The following is a 23,217-nucleotide window of genomic DNA, read 5'->3' as shown; positions in this document are numbered from 1 at the left end:
GGAATTTCTCATCATTTCATCTCAGGATTCCCTTGATTACTGTTTTCTTGCTTCAACAAGTCATAGTAACATGATCAGCTTAAGCTCAGTGTTATTCAGTTTTGGACAGAATCCTGTATCTGAAGGGATTTCTGGGTGGTGGAACATTCTTCTTAATACTTTAAACTTTTTAGTTTTCCTATTATTTTTCTATACTAAACAAGTATCTACTGTATTCCCTTCCAATGTTTTCCCATATTTCCTGTTCTGTTTATTCGTATTGCTGTATTGTCAGCTCTGCAAAGAATCAAAATTTCTTGAAAGTCGAGTGTTCCCATTGTTTTGCAGTTGTTTATTACCTATCAATTCCTTAGTGATCAATGGGAACACCATGGCATTCATAAATACAATTCACCAGTTGTAATATCTTCGGGATTCTCAAGCTAGTTAATTGATCTCACCTCCTGTGATTATCCCCACACAATTCTGGCACCAAATGTTATTCCTGGTCTTTGCACATTCACTTATAACATACTGGCAGTAGTCACGGGGGAACTTCTAAGAGAAGGGAAAGCCCCTGACGAATGCCTTGTGAGACGGCGGCGAAGCCGACTCCACAGGATAAACAGGACAGCTCTGCTTCGAAGGCACACAACAGGCACGAAGAAACAGCATCGCAAACTGGAAAATAAAACAGAATAATTATTTAACAGAAATTCCCCCGGGGAAAACTCCGAAGAGAAACCCCGAGGGAAAAAACATAAGAACGAAAGAAGGTATGCGCCCCCCCTCCCCCACCCGGCATGCCCAGGTGAGGGGGTGGGGGACGAAGGTTAACAAAACAGAATTATAAAATTATAATTATGCAACTGACTTTCAATGTACCAAGGATCACTGACCCCCGAAGGGACGTGAGCCCTGAGCAGAAAAGTTAAAACACAATTATGTTCATAAAAATAATTGACACAAATAAAACAAAATAGCGACTCGGTCCTGAGAGGCTATCGTAGGCGTAGTACGGAGTAAGAGGTGAACGACCTCAAGAGAAGGGCCGGTCTCCACGAAGGCAACCATGGTGGCCTAGGAGTGAAAGGCCGTGATCAAGAAAAGATCGTAGTGGCCTGCAAAGCCGGCGATACTCTCGTAGAACGTACACAACACACACCGCACAACACCGAAAGCAAAGGAAACTTACTATTTCCTATACACCAAAATATACATAAACATCAATAATGTTTAAATATATTAAGTATAAGAAAAGGTAAGTTAAAAGACAAAACAATATTATTATTATTATTATTATTACTATCCAAGCTACAACCCTAATTGGAAAAGCAAGATGCTATAAGCCCAGGGGCTCCAATAGGGAAAAATAGCCCAGTGAGGAAAGGAAATAAGGAAATAAATAACTGAAGAGAACAAATTAACAGTAAATCATTCTAAAAAAAGTAACAACGTCATAACAGATATGTCATATATAAACTATTAACAACGTCAAAAACAAATATGTCATATATAAACTATAAAAAGACTCATGTCCGCCTGGTCAACAAAAAAGCATTTGCTCCAACTTTGAACTTTTGAAGTTCTACTGATTCAACAACCTGATTAGGAAGATCATTCTACAACTTGGTAACAGCTGGAATAAAACTTCTAGAGTACTGCGTAGTATTGAGTCTTATGATGGAAAAGGCCTGGCTATTAGAATTAACTGCCAGCCTAGTATTACGAACAGGATAGAATTGTCCAGGGAGATCTGAATGTAAAGGATGGTCAGAGTTATGAAAAATCTTATGCAACATGCATAATGAACTAATTGAACGACGGTGCCAGAGATTAATATCTAGATCAGGAATAAGAAATTTAATAGACCGTAAGTTTCTGTCCAACAAATTAAGATGAGAATCAGCAGCACAAGACCAGACAGGAGAACAATACTCAAAACAAGGTAGAATAAAAGAATTAAAACACTTCTTCAGAATAGATTGATCACCGAATATCTTAAAAGACTTTCTCAATAAGCCAATTTTTTGTGCAATTGAAGAAGACACAGACCTTATATATTTCTCAAAAGTAAATTTGCTGTCGAGAATCACACCTAAAATTTTGAAAGAGTCATACAAATTTAAAGAAACATTATCAATACTGAGATCCGGATGTTGAGGAGCCACCGTCCTTGACCTACTTACAATCATACTTTGAGTTTTGTTAGGATTCAACTTCATACCCCATAACTTGCACCATGCACTAATTTTAGCTAGATCTCTATTAAGGGATTCACCAACCCCAGGTCTACATTCAGGGGATGGAATTGATGCAAAGAGAGTAGCATCATCTGCATATGCAACAAGCTTATTTTCTAGGCCAAACCACATGTCATGTGTATATAGTATGAAAAGTAATGGGCCAAGAACACTACCCTGTGGAACACCGGATATCACATTCCTATACTCACTATGGTGCCCATCAACAACTACTCTTTGAGATCTACTACTTAAAAAATCAATAATAATGCTAAGAAACGACCCACCCACTCCCAACTGTTTCAGTTTGAAAACAAGGGCCTCATGATTAACACGGTCAAAGGCAGCACTAAAATAATGGCCGTCAAGTGGGGATAGGAGCGGAGACTTCCGATCGCTATCCGAGCCAAAAGTAAAGTGGAGTATTCTCCGGTGTGTGTGAGGGGGAGGGGTAGCTAGCTACCCCTCCCTACCACCCCCCCCCCTCCCGCTAACTAGCGGTGGGGTAGGAAACCCTCGTTAAAACTTTATGGCTCGTCATTGGCTGCGCCGAAGTAATCACCCCATGTAAATAGCGTGGTTTGTATTTCAGTTACGGAACAACTTACACTTGGGGACGAAAGCAGCCGTTCTTTGAGATGTAACCTCAGACTCCTTACTGGACACAGTAGGAGATGGTCTGGGTTATCTGTTACAGAACAAAGACTCGAAATCCGGAAAGAGTCGAATCCAGGATCCGGCACTTTCGGATTCTGTGTCAGCCACAAACTCAGAGACGATTACGAACGTTACCTCCCCTCATCCCCTTACATGGGTGATGTCATACGAGAGACCATGAAGTTCACTGACTCGCTTGGCCGAGACCAAAGCTAGCAGGAACACCGCCTATCGAGCTAGGTGTCGATTTGAAGCCTGGCGACATGGTTCGTAGGGAGGCCTCTCTAAGAGGCCTGAGAATTCGAACCAAGTGCTCTGGAGGAGGTCTCCCTTCTGACTGAGGGCAGGTAAGATCGTATCTTCATATGAGTAGGGAAAGTTCCAGCGATGAAGGAATGTCCGCTCCTTAGAGCCTGAAGGCTAGCCTGAAGGCTAGCCTTTCATTGCCGAGACTGAAAGGAACATTCTTCCCGCAAATAAACGAAGAACTTCGCTCTTGCTGGAACAGTGGTATCGGTTGAAGAGATACTCCTTCACGATTCCAACCACAAAAACACTCGCCACTTTGCCTGGTAGGCCCCTGTGGATGACCTGCGCAGGTGTCCAGACATCCCGTTTGCAACTTGTTGCGACAATCCTCTCTTGGTGAGGAGATGCTGGATAGTCTTCCAGGCGGTAAGTCGAAGCGAATCTACAGCTTTGAGGGAGCTGTTGGCATGTGGTTGTTTGCTTGTGACGCCGAGAGTGATTGACCGATATTCTGGTCTTGTTGACCACTCTCCTCACCAGACAGAACGGGGAAAAAGCGCACATGTTGGTGCTGTCCCACCGTTGTTGGAAGGCATCTTGTCAGAGTGCTTTGGGATCTGGGCCTGGGGGCAACACAGCGGGAGCTTGAAATTCAGCGCTGTAGCGAACCGATCCACAGTCGGATAACCCCACAAAGTCAGAACTTTATTGGCTACTGGATGATCCAAGGGCCACTCGATACTCATTATCTGAGATACTCTGCTCCGACTGTCGGTGAGCACATTCCCTTTGTCTGGAATGAAGCGAGTCGATGGAGGGATCGAGTGGGGTTCGGGCTATCTCAGTATCCCTATTGAGAGATGGGATAGCCGCTTTGAAAAGGTACCTCCTTGCTTGTTGATGTAAGCCACTACTGAGGTGTTGTTGCTCATAACCCCTCAGCGTGATCCGCTAGATCTTTGTTGGCACTGAAGAAGGGCCAGGGAGAGCAGCCTTCATCACTAGCAGATTTATATGGAGGCACTTTTCTGATTCTGACCACAGGCCTAAGTCCCTGTGGTACCTTGAGCAAGGATTTGCGAGGAGACTGTTTAGCCTTTGGAGAAGACACCCTGGAGGGGACTCCCCTCTTTCTCTTCAGGAGAGGAGGGAGCTGCCCCTGATATGTGACAGAGGTCAGAGAACACAGGTTTCATAGCCTGCATAAGGGCTCTGACTATGGTCCCAAACTAGGGTAGCTGGCTGACAGTCGAGCTGTCAGACACTCCTTCTGGAGGGAAGGGGATCGTTCGATCCCTTGGAGGAATTTGACAAAGGAGGGCTCGCCTGAACGAAGCTGAGACAAAAGGGGGGGCCTTAGACCTGTCCGGAAACCTCCCCTTCTCCGGCGAGCGCGCTGTTCTGCGCCTGCTGGGAGGGGAACGGGACGATGGCCTGTCCACCTGCAGCCCCGTAAGATTCGTGCATGATCGCGCTTGCGATCGGGGCGCAGATCGAGCTGGAGGTAGTGCGATGATTCCTGGAAGGGATTGTGCGCAGCAGGAATTTGTGCTCACGAGCGCGCGAGCGCGTAAGGACGCAGGCGTGCGAGATTGATGGCGTGAGCGCGAGCAGATGGCGCAGGAGCGTGAGCGCGGGTGCACGTAGGAGGTGGCTGAAGGTTGGATGGGCGCAATCAAATGATCGCATGTGCGCAGCAACCTCATGCAAGACTGTTGGGCGTGAGAGTGCAGTAGAGCGAGTTAGCGCGATGGCGAGCAGGTGAGCGCTACGCAGTCTGCCCAGGCATCTTACCCTGAGGAGCTCGTGGGTGCGCTGGGAGCGCAGGAGACTTGATACTTCGGGAAGTGGTCACTATGAGAGACCTCTCCCACGAATGGGAGAGGTGCCCTTCGTAGAAGAGACTTGGAGACCCGGCAGGCTGAACCACTGGTGAGCGCCTGCGATTTTTCCGGAAAAAACTCCGATGTGCGGCGCAATCGGATTCGGGCGCACAGGTATGCGCTGTTGCGATGGGCGCGCAACTGGAATATCGCGCGCAACTGGAACATCGCACGCAACCGGCAAATGGCAACTGGAAGCGTGCGTACAGGATTTCGCAAATTGGGTGCAGAGTCCAGAGGTACCTGTAAGCACCCGTACGCTAACTTAGGCACATCCTGGACTGCGCGCTGAATTGTAGGAGCACGCTGGGGCGTTGGTGAGCGCGTGTGCGCTATATCAGGAACTGCGCGCGATGGGCGCGCAACAGGGTGCAGGAGCACAGGTGGGCGATGCTGCGATGGGCACGCAAATTAAAGAAATGCCGGATGCGCGGAGGCACCAAATGGGCGCGGGAAACCACTGGTGCCCGCGCGTGGAGAAGAATGTAGGAGCGTACGCGGGCGGGCGGGCAGGCGGGCGGGAGGGCGGGTGTGTGGGCACGCCGAATGCGTGCAGGAGCCCATTGGTGCCCGCGCACGGCGCGGGCGCGCGGGTGTGTGGGCGCGCCGAATGCGCGCGGGAGCCCATTGGTGCCCGCGCGCGGACGATCGTCGGCGCTACGCGCGTATGAAGATCGTCAGCACAGGTGTGATCGTCGGCGTTGTGCGCATCAAAAAATAATCAACGCGTGCGTAAATGCATGAGTGCGCTTGTGCTCTGGGTCGAAGGATCAGCTGACAGGTCGAACAGGAACTGGGATGTGTCCCTAAAGGGAGGGCATCCCCTGAAGAAGACCAAGGCATGTCTGTTTCAGCACAGAGCCGACAATCAACACTGGAAGTACTACGCAGGAGAGCGCTGGCGCGCTAATCAGGAACTGCTAGTGGGAGCTGGAGCGCAGTGTGGGGGCGCAGGGGAACCCTGGCGCTTAACAGGAACAGGAGAGCGCACGCGCGCAGGTGAGCGCTGAGGCGCCAAGTCTTGAACAGCAGCAGTATGAGGGGGCGCAGGTAAAAATCTGGAGCTGAAGGATTAGAGGCGCAGTTTGCGCTCAAGTCCCTTAAGTGCAATGGCAGGTTTTAGTCGTGAGCGCCCAAGGCGTATCAGCAGCCAGGAACAAAGACAGCAGGACAGCAGGTCTTAGCTAAGGGAACGAGAGACCAAAAGGCCTAAAGTAGCCTGAGTTGCGAGACCCCGAAGGGTCAGTGCAACAAGAAAAACGAAGTTTCCCTGTCACTAAACACCGAAGTGTAGGAGTGACTAGAGTTACGAGAGCCCGGGGGTTCTGCGTAACTAACGTACGAGACCCCGCAGGGTCAGCGTAAAGAGAAACCGAAGTTTCCCTGTCACTAAACACCGAAGTGTAGGAGTGACTAAAGTTACGAGAGCCCAAGGGTTCTGCGTAACTAAAGTTACGAGACCCCGAAGGGTCAGCGTAACGAGAAACCGAAGTTTCCCTGTCACTAAACACCGAAGTGTTAGCGGCTGAACAGCAAGCTGATCTAATCAGGAACAATCCTCTGAAGAGGAGTCTCTATGAGTGGCCTCTCTCGCGAACGAGAGAGGTAAACACTTCGTAGAAGAGACTGGTGATGGTGTCCCTAAGGGTCGTTGGATCAGCAAGCTGACCTTACCAGGAACAATTCTCCGAAGAGGAGTCTCTAAGAGTGTCCTCTCTCGCGAACGAGAGAGGTGACACTTCGTAGAAGAGACTTATAAGGAGCAATCCTCCGAAGAGGAGCCCTTATGAGTGGCCTCCCTCGTGAACGAGAGAGGTCACAAAACTGACTTGTAGCTGCTCAGCCCCTTGAGCATAGCTACAGAAGCGACTGCTCAGCCCCAAGAGCATAGTCACATCAAGTTCCATGGGCCGGCCTTGCAACTGCTCAGCCCCTTGAGCATGGTTACAAGAGAGGTCGCTCAGCACTAAGAGCAAAACTGCCTAAGGACCAGGAAACCCCAGACACTGGTAATGGCGCCCCGAAGGGCCGTGGGGTCAGCAAGCTGACCTGTAAGGAGCCATACTCCGAAGAGGAGGCCTTATGAGTGGCCGCCCTCGCGAACGAGAGAGATCACAAGACTGAGCCCGCAGATGTTCAGCCCCTTGAACATAGCTACAGAAGCGACCGCTCAGCCCCAAGAGCATGGTCGCTTGAAGTTCCATGGTCCGACCTTGCAACCGCCCAGCCCCTTGAGCATGGTTACAAAGGCGGTCGCTCAGACCCGAGAGCATTACCGCCTAGGACCAGGAAAAAGGTAAGAAGGGAAGTTAACTAACTACCCTTGGAGGCGAACCTCCTTATAGTTCTAGGATGAACTGAAGAGCTGACAGTTGTCACGGGAGAACTTCTAAGAGAAGGGATAATGCCCATGACGATGTCCTAGAGAGACGGCAGCGACAGCAGACTCCCCAGGCATAAACAGGACAGCTCTGCTTCGTTGGCACACTTCAGTCAAACGAAGAAACTGCATAGTTAACTGGGAAAGTAAATTTAAATAATTATTTAACAGAAATTCCCCCGGGAGGAACTCCGAAGAGTAACCCCGAGGGAAAGTAAAAGACATAAGAACAAAAGTTAGGTATGCGCCCTCCTCCCCCACTGATGTTCACGGGAGAAGGGGGAGGGCGGAGAACTAACAAAAACAGAATTATAACAACTATAATTATGTAACTGACTTTGAAAGTTCCCAAAGAATCACAGACCCCCGAAGGAGAGTGTTCCCAGAAGCTAACCAGTTAAAAACACAATTAAATTCATAAAAATAATTGAAACAAATAAAACGGAAAAGCCACTCAGCCCGCAGCGGGAAAAAACTTCCAATTAGTAGTACGTAGTAGTAGTAACAGGTGAACGACCTCGAGAAGAGAGACCGCCCTCCATGAAGTGCAATTGTAGAGGCCTAGAGTAGGAAGGCCGCGCACCAAGAAGGGAACGGTGGTGGCCTAGCGCTAAGCCGTTCGAGACTCTCTCATTGTCGTACACTACACACACCGCACAAACACTGAAAAGAAAAACTTACTATACAGTATTCTATACACAGAAATATATATAAACACCAAGAATGTTTAATATATTAAGTATAAGAAAAAGTAAGTAAAAGACAAAGCATTAACGGCTGTCAAGCGAGGATTGGAGCAGACACGTCCGCTCGCCATCCGAGCCAAAAGTAAAGTGAAGCATTCACCGGTGTGTATGAGGGGGTGGGGGGGAGCTAGCTACCCCTCCCTAACCCCCGCTAACTAGCGGCAGGGTAATAAAGGGATTTTGACGAAGGAAAAATCTATTTCTGGGCGAGAGACCTGTGCCGCCCAGTGAAATGCTCCTTATGCACCATTTCAAAGGAATATAACTGCTAATATTACCAGAGAAAAAATGTAAAGGAATGCTAGGTTGAACTAGCTCGCTCACCTAATGGTGTCGGTATAGACTGGGGCGAAATACCAGAGGTCTCGTACCATTTAGATTTCTCCTCTTCGAAATCCCCCAATAGTGAGGTGCCGTTCAACCTCCCCTGCCTCGCAGACCAGTACTACTAACTCAACCCACGCTTGCCCATCACTCCTTACAGCACCCTTAAGTTTGGGGTCTGAACAGGGGGGGAGCAAATAGGGTGGGTTCACTGGGCGGCACAGGTCTCTCGCCCAGAAATAGATTTTTCCTTCGTCAAAATCCCTTTTCTGGGCTCAATCCCTGTGCCGCGCAGTGAAATAGTACCAGAGAAAACGAACCCAAACTTTATTAACTATATGGGAACGAATAAAAATCAACATAACAAACAGTGGTTTAATCAAAAGTTAACGTAGAAGACGGACGTCTTTAATAACATCAGCATGATAAGGTATAATATCCCAGGAAGGGAAGACAAAAGAACATTAACTTAAAACAAAACCAATTAAGGTCAAACACTGGAACAAATTACATACACTTGAACACTAAAGAAATACAGTTCGTATGGAAGAATAAATTGAACAATAATAAAATGGCAATGTTACGAACTAGGAACACCCATGGGTGTGATACAACAAACCGAACTCAGGTAGGAACTGTAAGTGAGGCAGGTAAGAGGAAGAAGGTGGAAGATATAGGATTCAGGGATTAGTTAGAAGGAATTTGTCCGGGGGATACCACGCTCCCTGCAGCTACGGTAGCGAGTTGAAGGGCCTCTAATTGTTTAAGATAGTGCCGCTTGAACACTGAGGGGGATTTCCATCCGGTATATTTAGAGATATCTGTAAAGTTCATATGATGGAAAAAATTTATTGAGGTCGCTACCGCCCGAATGTCGTGGACGTGAGGAAAAGACTCTGGATTGGCCTGTTTAATAAAATACAAGATCTGTTGTCTGATCCCTTTCAAAGTTATAGTCCCTCCCCGCTCCCTGATGAACAAGGGTCCCGAGGTCTTATAGGAAGTCCTTGATAGAAAGGACTTTAGAGTGGTAACCGGGCATAGGGAAGGATCCTGAAGGAGAGGGATGATTTTCCAGGAGGACCATCTATTCTGAGGGTCTTCATTTTTGGCCAAGAAGACCTTGTCTGGGGAGAGGAGGACCTCTCCTGACGGAAGGAACTCTATGTGGCCTGGATCCCTTGATAAGGCAGCTAATTCTGAAATCCTGGCGCCAGATGCCAAACTCACGAGAAAGAGAGTTTTCCTGAGTAGAGGGATATACTCACATGAATCGTTGACGGTTTCTGACGCTAGTTTAAGAACATCATTGAGAAACCAGGAAATCGGGCTAGGACGAGAAGATGGTCTCAGTCTGGCACAGGCTCTTGGGATCGAAGCTAGCAATGAATCTGTTAGATCTATATTAAAGCCGATTAGAAAAATCTTCTTCAAGGCAGACTTGATGGTAGTAATAGTGTTGGCTGCTAAGCCCGACTCAAACAAGGTTCTGAAAAAGGTTACCGTTAGGTTTAGTGTCATAAAGTCAGTACTAGAATCTTTCAAAAACTTAGCTAGTTTTTTGACCGCTGAGTCATATTGACGAAGAGTGGAGTCTCACTTGTCAGATTCTAAAAATAAAGTATTCTGGGGGTCTATGTTAGCCCCTTTGTGTGCCGCAAACTTCATGAAGTCCATAAAGTTAGGGTGGTCTGAATGTTTGAGGAAGCGAACACAGTGCACGTTTGTACTATCTGGGTCAAAGTCGGGTTGGGAATCTGGTGAGGGTGGAGATTCAGCTCCAGTAAAAGAGGAAACCAATTGCTCTTGGGCCAATTGGGGGCCACCAGGGCTACTTGACCTTTGAAGGTTCGAAGTTTGTCCAGCACTTTCATCAGTAGGTTCACCGGTGGGAAAAGGTAAATCCTTTCCCAGGCGTTCCAGTCGAGAGACATGGCATCCGTGGCGTAAGCCCGAGGGTCCAGGTTGGGGGCCACATAACATTTCAGCTTGTGGTTGGATTCCGTCGCGAAGAGGTCTACCTGGAGATCCGGCACTTGGAAGAGGATCCATTGAAAGGATTTGCGATCTAGTGACCATTCTGACTCCAACGGTACCGTCCTGGAGAGTGCGTCTGCCACAACGTTCCGAACTCCAGCCAGATGAACGGCGGATAGGTGCCATTGGTTTGAGGCCGCCAGGGAGAAGATTGCCACCATCACGTGATTGATGGGACCTGACTTGGAGCCCCCTCTGTTTAGACAACGGACTATGACTTCGTTGTCGAGGACTATCCTCAGATGTTGTTTCTTGGCCGGGGAAAGACGTTTCAAGGTTAGTAAGACAGCCATGGCCTCCAGGACGTTTATGTGAAATTGCTGGAACATTGTAGACCAAAGGCCCTGAACTTTCCTGTGTTGGGAGTAGCCTCCCCAACCTGATAGGGAGGCATCCGTGTGGATGACTATCCTTGGAGGGGGGTACTGCAACGGAACCGATTTTGATAGGCTCTTGGCGGTTGTCCATGGGAGAAGCCTCTTCCGAAGAATGGGAGGAAGGCGTGTCTTCTTGTCCCGACGTTTGGTGTTCGCTCTGGAGCGCCAAACTCGGTTGATGTCTTTCAATTTCGCTTTCAGAAGGAGGTCTGTCACTGAAGCGAATTGTAGGGACCCTAGAATCCTCTCCTGGTTCCTTCTGGAAGTTACCTTTTCCCCGAGAAAGCGTTTGGTATTTTTCGCAATCTCTATCCTCTTGGACCTGGGGAGACATAGAGTGTGAGAACGTAGGTCCCACCGTAATCCCAGCCACTGAAATTTGGTCTTTGGTGTCAGACGAGACTTTCCGAAGTTTATCTGGAATCCCAGAAACTGAAGATATTGGATCACCTTGTTTGTTGCCTTGAGACAATCCTCGACGTTGTCTGACCAGATTAGCCAATCGTCCAGGTATGCGACGACTTGGATTCCGTGGGATCGGAGTTCCTGAATGACCGATTCCGCCAGTTTCGTGAAGATTCTGGGCGCGATGTTGAGCCCGAAAGGCATCACTTTGAACGTGTAAGCCTTGTCGTCCAGTCTGAATCCTAGGAATGGGCGGAAGTGTCTCGCTATTGGAACGTGATAGTAAGCATCGGTAAGATCGATGGAGGTGGTGACGGCCCCACGGGGAAGCAAGGTTCGCACCTGCGAGACGGTAAGCATGTGAAACCTGTCGCATTGAATGGACAAGTTTAGTCGAGACAGATCGAGGATGACCCTTCGGCTGTCGGAGTCTTTCTTCGGAACGCTGAATAAGCGACCTTGAAACTTCAGATATTTCGTTTCCTTGATCGCGTTCTTGCGAAGAAGATCTTGGGTAAACAAAAGTAGGTCCGGTGTCGAGGGTTGATGGAATCTGTTCGGTGGAGGAGGCCCTTCTATCCAACTCCACCCCAGGCCCTTGGAGATTATGCTGAAGGCCCAAGGACTGAATTTCCAGCGACTCCGGAACACATAAAGTCTCCCTCCTACCTGAAGACCGTCAGTAGTTGGAGGTTTTACCGCCTCGGCCACCACGTGACCCTTTTCCACGGGAGAAATATCTCCCTTTGCTTCTGTTCTGAAAAGAACCCCTCGAACCGGGGCCCCTGCCTCGTTGGTATCCTTGGGAGGAAAACCGGGACTCATAGACCGGGTTATAAACAGGAGAGGTAAACGAGTTCGAAGCCACTTGGTTTTCAGGGACGAGGACATACTTCACTTGGGGCTGAGACTTGGAGGTGGAGGGTTGGATGCCCTGAGAGACCGGGGCCGACTGGACTACTTGAATAGGTTGGCGGAATTGGGTAGAGCTATAAGGGCGTAGCCTTTTTCTGCCCCGGGAGTGAATGCTCGATTGTTCGAACTTCCGTTTGGGAGTGAGACCCCAACGGACTTTGAGGCTCTGGTTCACTCTGGCAGCTTCGCTCAATACCGAGTTGACCATGTCCTCCGGGAAAAGGTCCGGACCCCAAGCAGAGGCTTTAATGAGCTTATTTGGCTCATGGCGGATAGTGGCTTCAGATAAGACATGCTTACGGCAACGTCTTTTGGTCACCAAGAAGTCGTAGCAGTCTGCTAACAAAGATTGCAGGGTGGCTTTAGTCATAACTTTAAAAGAGTGTTCCTCGTCATAAGTAAGAGAAAACATCTCCGCCATAGTCGAGATGTTGAGGCTCCGGCTAAACCTAGACCGGGACTCGAACTCGAGTCGGATTAAGGTTTCAGGTAGTCTTGGGAGGCGTTCACTGAATTGCGTCGATGCACAGTCCGCGGATAGCTTACCAGAAGTGAATGTCGATTGAATGTTAAGCCAACATTCATTATCTGATGGGAACAGCAGAGATGTAGGATCTGTCTCCCGGAGTTGTGGCAAAGGCTTATCTTCGGTCACTGCCTGAAGGGCTAATTCAACCATTTTGGTGACGCAAGGAGTGGGGGTCTGTTCGTCCACAAGAAACATGGTGTAAGTACTCTTGTGGGGGGTCAGCATGGTGTTTGTACAACCCCACTCATTTAAGGTTCGAACCCAAACAGACTGAGCCTGTTCCTTCGGAAAGATAACGGTCTCTTTAGGGACCTTATCTAGTCGGACAAGAGCCTCTTCCGTAAGCCGGGCGAAGCCGGGGAAAGGAAATTGAAGACCGGGAGGGAAGAACTCAAAATCTTCAATGGGCCTGGTCCCAAAACCCTCGATGGTCAACATTCCGTCCGTGAAAGGACAGTGGAGCGCCATTTTCCACGGGTTGTTCTTCGTGAAGGGTGGAAGTTTTGAGGCGTCCGGGATGAGGAACTGCTGTTGTTGAGGCAGTCCACTTTCCAGGGTATCTAGTCTTCTGGTGACGGCAGAAAGTATAGAACTAATCTGCTCTGTAACGACCCTCGACAACATATTCGTGAGGGCCTCCGGGTCGAGGTTGGTTGTGGTAATTAAGGGGGATGACTGCACTCCCGGGTCCTGAGACATAGGGGCAGTGCTAGTCGAGTCACTAGGAGCTCTGGGGAGGGGAGCCTTCTTGGGCTTCGATGATCCAGGTAGTGTAGGATTCTGACGAGTCCTCACTAAAGGTCTTTTCTGAGATTTGACCTTGGCAGGAACCGAGAGCGATCTTGGGGAGGATTCGTGGTTCCCTTCAAAACCAAGAAAGGAAAAATTATTAGAAGTTGGAAAAAAAGAGGGGCTAAGAAGAGAGGTCTTAGCGCCAGACCCACCTGCCTCACTTACAACCTTACCTGTGTCAGGTTCGTCAAAAACCATGGGCTCTATGTCTAAGGTCAGAGCCGTAACATTGTCTTCAATGGGGTCCGGGTCGTCAGGGATGTCTGTATCCTGGACGAGATTGAGTTCTACGATTTCCGCAATGTCAGCAATTATAGGAGCCGCCACTTGCCTAGGCACTGCTGCCGAAGATTTTGCGTTCGGGTAGATAAGTCTACAATAATCTTCTGAGAGGACGTAGGGCTTCCTGGCCTTTACGTTACGGGCGAAGCCGCCTACCCACAATTTCAAAGTGGCTCTTGCTGAAGTTTTAACCGCCTGGGAACTCTGAAAGAACGGGGATAAGGTTAGCAAACCCGAGGACAAAATGATAAATGAACCCGAAGATTCATAACAGAAGTCAATGATTATCTAACATATTGATGTCGCCCAGTGAAGGGAAGTAAATACAAAAATGACTGAAAGAGGCTCACCGAATCTGAAGCGAGGGTGGAGATAAGGTCATAACAGATAAGGCAGTTGTCAGGGTGCCATACCAAAATATCGTCCATCTGGATCCCACAGTCCGCGTGGGACCGACAGACAGCATGGCCGCAAGGCTGGTGAAGGACGGCCGCGCAGGCTGTCATCCGGCAACGGACCACCTGTAAAAGGAATAGTCCATGAGCATCTACTAGTTTCTCTATAAGGGGTCCCGGAGGGTCCGGGACCTGCCAGTTAATAAAATAAATGTATAGCCTTAGACTAAACATGCAGAGAACTGAGACTATTCCAATAGCAATCCGGCAGAGCCGGGTATGAAAAAGGATGCAAAAAACAGTGATTAATATATAATCATAACTAGTTCCGGGGCCCCCGTGGCCGGGGAACAGGGTTGGTAAGTAAACTTAAAGTAAACTTAAAGTAACTTAAAGTAAACTTAAAGTACCCAAGATACATCCTTAAAGTACATAAATAGAAAACGCCAATTATGATCAAAAACTAATGTCTGTAATGAATAGGGCTCCCGGAGGGAGGATATTAATCAAAACCGTGTCAGTGTCAACCGATCATGTAGTTAAGAGCTCGGCGGCTCCGATGTCTGATGACGGGAGGGTACAACGGGAGAGCGCGGGGGGAGCCAGTGGAACCCCCCCCTACCTTACCTGAGGTACCGGGACAAAGGTAATGATTCATGTAGAATATAAAATAATGATATGGGATATAATAAGTCCTATACGGACGATAATAGCATGAGGTACCGTAGGGGAGGACACTCCTAATATAAGTGCTCATTCTAACAACCGTAATTAAAAGCAAGGTTACACCAAGGTGCAGATATACCGACTAATCACGTGTGATAGTCCCCGGTGGTCCCGGCCTTCCCCCTCCCCGACCGATGGCGACGGGAGGGGGGAGACGAAACCGCTTGGTATGAATGAATGAGACTAAGTCATACCCCGTTGGTATACTCAGTCCTCAATATGTCGGAACGTTGATGGAAGACTGAGGTACAAGCATATTTGACCCGTAAATCATAACCAACAACCATCGAGTGAGAGGAAGGGTGTACACTGAAGGGGGGGGGGATGGAATAACCTCCCCAACTTGTTGGGGGGGGGTGTAATGGTACAGGGAAATCGCCAGTGCGCAGTGGTAGACAGGGCTACCAACTGGAGATCCCCTAATCATGACATGAAAATCCCAAAAATATGATCATAACGGAGTAAGCAATAAATATAATATCAATGCACAAATACATAAAAATAATTAATGAATTAAAAGCGAAATCACGTAAGTAAGGTTAGGCATGCAGAAAAAATATGGCGAGAGAGGGACTCGGGCGAGTGGTAGGGGAGGAAGCATGACGCCATCAGCAGATGGAAAGCAGGGGTACCAACCTAGTTACTGAAGCGGTAGATCGAACAGTAAAAACAACAAAATACGCGAGAGTCCCACTCGAACCAAACGTAAAACTAGGTGGAGCGTAATAAAACAAAAGGTTTTACTAATAATAAGTGAGATGGTCGAAATTAAAGCTCCTAGAACTAGCGAAACAATCTCAATGTTGACGCTATCCACCAACACGCACGAATGCAGGCATACCAACATAACCTACTCCTGATGAAACGCTAACACCGATATCATAGGATAACATAAAATAAATGCTATATGAAAGCATAAAGTCGGTGTACTAAATGAATATTGCTATATGAAAGCATAAAGTTATGTACTAAATGAATATAAGGAAAAAACTCCTAAAGGATCGAACGAATATAAAAGACGGACGAACTAACGAGACAAAGGGCAGAGGCGAAAGAAAGAACGGGGACGCCGCTCATATATAAACACTTCTAAATAATAAAAACAAAGATGACACTGCCCAATCTCGTTAAAAACTCATGGATAAGGTACTTAACTTCGATGGGGTATCTTGGGAATCGGCCATCGAGAGAAAGTTGATGATAAATCCAATGAAACACACGAAATAAAACACTTGGACTTATATCAAACAGGTGCTTGAAAGGAGTGATGGGCAAGCGTGGGTTGAGTTAGTAGTACTGGTCTGCGAGGCAGGGGAGGTTGAACGGCACCTCACTATTGGGGGATTTCGAAGAGGAGAAATCTAAATGGTACGAGACCTCTGGTATTTCGCCCCAGTCTATACCGACACCATTAGGTGAGCGAGCTAGTTCAACCTAGCATTCCTTTACATTTTTTCTCTGGTAATATTAGCAGTTATATTCCTTTGAAATGGTGCATAAGGAGCATTTCACTGCGCGGCACAGGGATTGAGCCCAGAAAACCCTCGTTAAAACTTTTATGGCTCGTCATCAGCTACGCCGAAGTAATTACCCCATGTAAATAGCGTGGTTTGTATTTCAGTACGGAACAACTGGCACTTAAGGGACTTGCTCACATTGTGAGACAAGCCCTTTTGCCCCGAAGGGACCGGTGCCCGTTGGATAACGGGGTGCGAGGGCGCCCACTGCGCATCAGCTGCCACGAACAGTGAAGGAGGATCAGCAGGTCTGGCAGGCGTAGGAGATCGCGAACGATCTGCAGAGAGGTCCAGTGATGCGGCTGCAACGGTCAACTCACGTCGAGGAGGATCCTCTGCGGGGGACGGCAAGAGCGAGGAGCCGAAGAGGCGCCTCCTAACTCCCTTGAGGGGAGAAGGAAGACCTCTACCGCGAAGAGGAGGGCGAGCCTTGCAACAGATACGTCCTCTGGGAGCAGGAACACCATTGTCGGTCCTCCGAAGAGGAGTCTCTGTCAGTGAACTTCCCCGAGGGGGAGAATCACCTGCAGGAGAGACCGTTGGACTCAGCTCCTCCCTCGAAAGATGTTCGGAGGGGGGAACTGAGCCTTAAGCAACATCAGCACCCAAGGCAGGGCTTTGACCCGACCCGTCGGAAGCCTCTGCCACAACAACGTCGACGATAGACAGAGGGTCAACCTCCGCTATCACCGGCGACTGTTTGACAGCTGCGCCCAACTGGATTAAGTCAAACAGGGCTACCCTGGAGGGCAAAGCCTTAAGCCCCAAGGAAGCCCAAAGCTGCAATAAATCATCAATATACACAGAAACAGATAAATCCTCCACCGGAGGAGGAGGAGGAGCTGCCTCGCTATGGGAGGCAACTCCCTCTCCCGAACCCCGAGGTCAGTCAACAAAAGAACGGCCTCTCACGAGAGACCGATCGAGCGGGAGCTTCGGAGGAGGTTCGGGCAACGGAAGAAGAGTCCTTGGAATTTTCCTTCTTCAAGGAAACCCTTGAAGGAGAAAGATCCCGCTTAGACTTCTTCTTCCGTCGCCGGGAAAACCTCTCCCACTGGGAGGTAGACCACTCCCTGCACTCACTGCACACTTTATCTTTATCACACCGTTGACCTCTGCAGAACGGACACAAGGTGTGAGGGTCCGTCTCCACCGCTGAAATATAAGTCCCACAAGGGCGGTCGGGTAAACCAGGGCATTTCCGCATGATAAAGAGAGAGGCCAACTTCCAAACACACAACTGAAAGAAAAAGCAAAAAAGATTAAGGCTGTCAATATGCGAGGGTGAGAGCAGACACGTCTGACCATCACCCGAACCAAAAGCGAAGTGAATCAGTTCACCGGTGTGTGAGGGGGGAGGGGTAGCTAGCTACCCCTCCCCTACCCTCGCTAACTAGCGAGGGGGTAGTTAACCCTCGTTAAAAATCTAATGACTCATCATTCAGCTACGCCGAAAGTAATACCCTATTTAAATAGCGTGGTTTGTATTTCAGTTACGGAACAACTAAATTCTTAAGATATTGTTCGTAGAAAAGAAACAAATTCAGTGAGGCACCATACTGTGTTTTACTATCAATCAAAAACAATCTCTTATTTGCCCAAGTTATGTACAACAAACAGCTTAAGTTTCATCAAAATCTTACCTTTAGTTGTAAATCCTAACGTGCAATACTCCATCTGAGGCATTCGCTAACTTTGCCGTATGATGAGTGAGCATAATAATGCACTTTTACTTCCTCAGATTGGCTGGTAATGTCAAAAGCCGATCCGTCTGAAAAAGAACTGTCATTAGATCACTGGTTGTAAATCACTGGTAGCTGATATGTTATTGAATTCACGTACAATATTTTCTTGTGAATTTATCAAGTTCTTGTGCAACTATCAAAAACATTAATTGTGAAAACTGAAATGCTGATATTGTTCAACTTAAACTCCTTGCAACTCTATGAAAGATATATCACGCAATGAAAATTAATGTGCCAAGTGAGCTGTGTAACCAAATTAATCCTCATCAAAGAAGACCTTTGGCATACAGATTAATTTCAATTTTATTGAATAAAGGTCTTTACCCTTATTGACAAAAGGTATTAGGATAATATAGAAAGTACAATTTGCTTTTACTTCAAGGTTCTCTGGAGTTGAAAGTAATTCTTTAAAGTACGACAACCAGATAATTGAACTATGTCAAGCAATGACAATTTGGATGAAAATTCTAAAGGTTCTTTCATGGGACATTTAATGAAGAAATTTTTATCACATTCAAGACCAACTATCTCACTTTTTGATCAACAATAATAATAAAAAATGCATTTCAGACCAATTAATTATTCCTGGATATTTGTACTATCATAACAATATCAAATGATTGAATTTAAGCCATATAACAAGGTACAGGGTAAAAGGAGATCATTTAGCGACAGAGTGCATGAGGGGAAAGCCCATACTCTCCCTTAAAAGGGAGAACCTTAGACTTAACAAAATACAGAATGCAGTCATGATTCTTAACACCTAAACCGTTCTTACCCTTCATGCAAAAGCTAGCAACAATAGATGTGCATATATTTATTTTGTTTTATTTGTAATATTTGTATCCAGAAATAGATTCCCTTTATAATCTTGTAATAATTACTTCAGTTTTGTAATGGAAATCGGATTCTACACCACTAAATTATTTCAGAATCTCTCCATACTTGAAAATTTGTAATATTTGTAAATATTAATTTAAAACCCTGTTTATTTTCTTTTGCAACAATATTCAAGAGATATGAAATAAGGATGGTAGAGCCTATTTAGTTACAGAATCATAAGACTTCAAACTCACCTAGAAAGAAGCAGATTTTGATGGTCTATGAGCCTGTACAGTATTTTTTTCTAGATTCTTGGTGGTACTACTCACAACATCTGCATTTCGTAGTTCTCTATACACGTGATGCTTTCCATGGGCATCCAGCTGGATGATTGGCTTTTCTTTCTATTGCCTTCCCTTTTCTCTTCCTTTCTTCTGATCTTCCGTTCTCTCTTATGGCTAACTTAGTCAATAATCTTGGACTTGAAGAGATATTTCCCCTTATCTTGTGAGCTGAGCAGTCTTCCTTTTGCAAAAATATTCTTGCCTTTTCTATGACAGATAAACCTGAAGTTATTTCTCGGGTGTCTTTTACTCTTGTCTAGCGTAATTTATTTGATTGGGATTTCTTATTATTTCTTCATTTGTCCTTGGTTCCTCGCTGATCACTCCACAGAACACTTTTGAGGGCACTCCTCACTGATAAGTACAAAGCTTTTTGGCTTGCAATTACTGCCACTTTTATAATTTTTCTATTGTACGGTATAGTTCCGTTGTTCCCAGGGTCAGCAACATCTTTTTAACTTGTAAACTTTCTTTTCAGTTTTGTAGCTTGTCTTACGGCCAGCTCTTTGTTTGCTTTCTTTACTGTCAGCTGACCTTCCTCGTTCCATCTATCTTTAGCTATGGTAAGCAGCTCTAGAGGAGGACATTTCAAAATCAAACCATTATTCTCTATTCTTGGGTAGTGCTGCAACTTCCATACCATGGTCTTTCACTATCTTGGGTTAGAGTTCTCTTGCTTGAGGATACACTCGGGCACACTATTATATATTTCCTTTCGTCACATGGCTGTTTTTCCAGTAATTGGGCTTGGTCTTATGGCATCCTGCTTTTCCAACTAGAATTGTAGCTTTAAAAAAATATCATCATATCCCGTCCTCTGGAATTTCTCATTATTTCATCTCGGGATTCCCTTGATTACTGTTTTCTTGCTTTAACAAGTCCGGGTAACATGATCAGCTTAAGCTCAGTGTTATTCAGTTTTGGACAGAATCCTGTATCTGAAGGGATTTCTGGGTGGTGGAACATTCTTCTTAATACTTTATTAAGACTTTAAACTTTTTAGTTTTCCGATTATTTTTCTATACTAAACAAGTATCTATGCCCATCCAATGTTTTCCCGTATTTCCTGTTCTGTTTATTCGTATTGCGGCATTGTCAGCTCTGCAAATAATCAAAATTTCTTGAAATTCGAGTGTTCCCTTTGTTTTGCAGTTGTTTATTACCTATCAATTCCTTAGTGATCAATGGGAACACCATGGCATTCATAAATACAATTAACCAGTTGTAATATCTTGGGGATTCTCAAGCTAGTTAATTGATTTCACCTCCTGTGATTATCCCCACACAATTTTGGCACCAAATGTTATTCCTGGTCTTTGCACATTCACTTATAACATACTTCCCTTTACAGTATCAGTGTTTGTATATCATCTTATCTTTTCTCAATTCTCTGGCTTTGATAATATCTTCTACAAACCTTCAATCTTATTTCATTGCATTTCAGTTCACACCTGTCACTTCTTACGTGAATGATTGGATCTACGTCTCAGTTCATCATCATTGGGCGATCCACAATTGACCTGTTTTCCACATCATTACAGCTTATCGAGACAAACAGTCAACCATTGAAGTGTTCTTTCATTGACATCAAGTCAGAGATGTCCAAAATATGAGATAGTGGGCATGATAAAAGAATATGATTGATGATCCGGGTATTTCTCAGGCCTGGTCAGTTTTAAGGTCACATTTAACCAGATTGTCACCAATTCTGGCCACTCCGAACCGGTGAGATAGTGGGCATGATTTGAGAATATGATTGGTCTTGATTTTTCTCCACATTCACAGGAGTGATCAGTTTTAAAGCCCCATTTTATTATCAGTATTATTATTATTACCTGCTAAGCTACAACCCCAGTTGGAAAAGCAGGACGCTACAAGCCCAGGGGCCCCAACAGGGAAAATAGCACAGTGAGGAAAGGAAATAAGGAAAAATAAAATATTTTAAGAACATTAACCTTTTTACCCCCAGGCTATTTGGAACTTTCCAACCCTTAACCCCCAGGGGTTATTTTTTTCAAGCACATTTTGCATTATATTTTTTTAAATTGCTCTAACAGCCTTAATTTTTGTCATAGAGAGGTCAGGTTGGTCTCATTCTCTTGGAAAATGCTTGAAGTTTCCCAAAAAATTATCAAAAATATGCAAAAAAAAATTTAAAAAGCAGTTTTTTGCAAGGACGTACCAGTACGTCCATGGGGGTAAAGGGATGAGTTTTGTGAAACATACCAGTACTGTATGTCCTTTGGGGGTAAAAGGGTTAACAACATCAAAATGAATTGTCACCTGTTATGGCAACTCGAGCTCTAGCTCTGTTGAGGGTACACCAATCACGTTTGGAAGTAGTTCCCCATCAGGAATTTCTCTACCTAACATCTGCTTATTGATTCCTTCATCTTCTATTCTAATTTTACACAGGTTGATAACCTACATAAGGCACAGCTTTAAAATAACAGTTTTGTAATTTTTTTTGTAGGAGTTGAAGTTGTTTTCCTTTTGTTCTATTGGGCAAACTTATGTTTCAAGTCTGCAGTCAAAGATCTCTTAATTGTTCCTCACCTGGCCTTGCAGTTAGTCATTCACTGACCTAACAGTCTGCCTTCATTAGCCTTTATTACTGCCCATCATCTCGCCACAACAATAGTTCCTTATCTGGCTTTACATTCTACTCTCACCTAGAATTAAAATCGGCTCTTCAGTCCACCATCATCAGGCCTTACTATTGGTCTTTATCTGGCCCTACAGTTTACCTTCATCATGCTTTATCATCAACCCTTATCTGGCCATACAATTGGCTATTATCTAGCCATACAGTCTGCTTTTATATGGCCATTATCTAACCCTAGAGTCTGTTCTTATGAGGCAATTATCTAGGCCTACAGTCTACTTTTTTAAGGCCATTATCTGGCCCTTCAGTCTACCCATATGAGACCATCATCTGCCCCTACACTTTACCCTCATCAGGTCTTACTACAAGCCCTCCTCTACCCAAAAATTGGTCCACATCTGCCCCTGCAATTAGCCATTATCTGGCCCTATAGTCTGCTCTTATGAGGACTTAATATCGCCCCTTATCTGGGCCTGCAATTGATTCTTATCTGGCCATACAATCTGCTCTCACCAGGCATAACTAAAAAAACCTCATCTGATATCAGATATACCTTTACCTAGTTCTGTAATTTACTTCCCTCACGCACAACTATAAAAAACTCATCAGGCCTTCGATAGACACTTATCTGGCTCTGCAATTGGCCCTTATCAGGCCTTAATTCAACCCTCATCAGGTCTTACTACAAGCCATCATCTGGCCAAAGATTGACCCTTATTTGGCCAAAGATTAGCCCTCACCTGGCCCTGCAATCAGCCATTATCTGGCTCACAGTCTGCCCATAAGAGGCCTTACTTTTGGCCCTTATCTGGTCCTGTAATTGGTTCTTATTTGGCCATATATTCTGCTCTTATCACGCATATCTAAAAAAAAAATCCTCTAGCCTTAGATAGATCCTCATCTGGCAATGCAACCAGCCTTTATCTGGCATTAAAGTCTACCCTCATAAGGTTTTACTACATGCCCTCATCTGGCCAAAGATTGGCCCTTGTCTGGTCAAAGATTGGCGTTGACCTGGTACTGCAATCAGCCATTATCTGGCCCTACAATATTCCCTTATAGGGTCATACAAATTGGCCCTTATTGGCCCTTATACAGTCATACAACTTGCCCTTATCAGGTCTTATTACTGATCCTCATCTAGCCCTGCAAACAACTCTTCAGTCTTCCCTTATCTGGTCATGCAATCGGCCCTCTCTGATCCTGCAACCGACCCTCATCTGGTCCTGTAATCGGCCTTCTCTGATCCTGTAACTGGTCCTTAT

General features: G+C 46.0%; 1 protein-coding gene and 1 long non-coding RNA gene across 2 annotated transcripts; both read right to left on the bottom strand.

Annotated features, from left to right (window-relative positions):
* Positions 1-281: 281 nt before the first annotated feature.
* On the bottom strand, positions 282-23,030 carry LOC137629810 (uncharacterized). Its single transcript, XR_011041613.1, has 3 exons — positions 19,258-23,030; positions 18,080-18,207; positions 282-660 (listed from the first exon to the last, which is right to left on the bottom strand). It is a non-coding gene; the product is annotated as an uncharacterized lncRNA (long non-coding RNA).
* Positions 11,814-15,077, bottom strand: LOC137629807 (uncharacterized). Its single transcript, XM_068361457.1, has 2 exons — positions 14,149-15,077; positions 11,814-14,002 (listed from the first exon to the last, which is right to left on the bottom strand). Exons 1-2 carry the CDS (start codon positions 14,425-14,427, stop codon positions 11,960-11,962), a joined length of 2,322 nt encoding a protein of 773 aa, XP_068217558.1. The 5' UTR covers positions 14,428-15,077; the 3' UTR covers positions 11,814-11,959.
* Positions 23,031-23,217: the final 187 nt, after the last annotated feature.

This window comes from Palaemon carinicauda, chromosome 37 (genome assembly GCF_036898095.1).
Source record: "Palaemon carinicauda isolate YSFRI2023 chromosome 37, ASM3689809v2, whole genome shotgun sequence".
Lineage (NCBI taxonomy): Eukaryota > Metazoa > Arthropoda > Malacostraca > Decapoda > Palaemonidae > Palaemon > Palaemon carinicauda.
The sequence above is the reverse complement of the archived record's forward strand: the minus strand, read 5'-3'. Positions and strand labels throughout refer to the sequence as shown.

What these genes read in the sequence shown, in the direction of transcription:
- LOC137629807 (XM_068361457.1), bottom strand. Translation starts at nt 14,427, where the DNA reads ATGTTTAGTCTAAGGCTATACATTTATTTTATTAACTGGCAGGTCCCG. An exon ending in CCACCCTCGCTTCAGATTCG is followed by an intron (nt 14,003 to 14,148) that starts GTGAGCCTCTTT and finishes CCGTTCTTTCAG; the next exon opens with AGTTCCCAGGCGGTTAAAAC.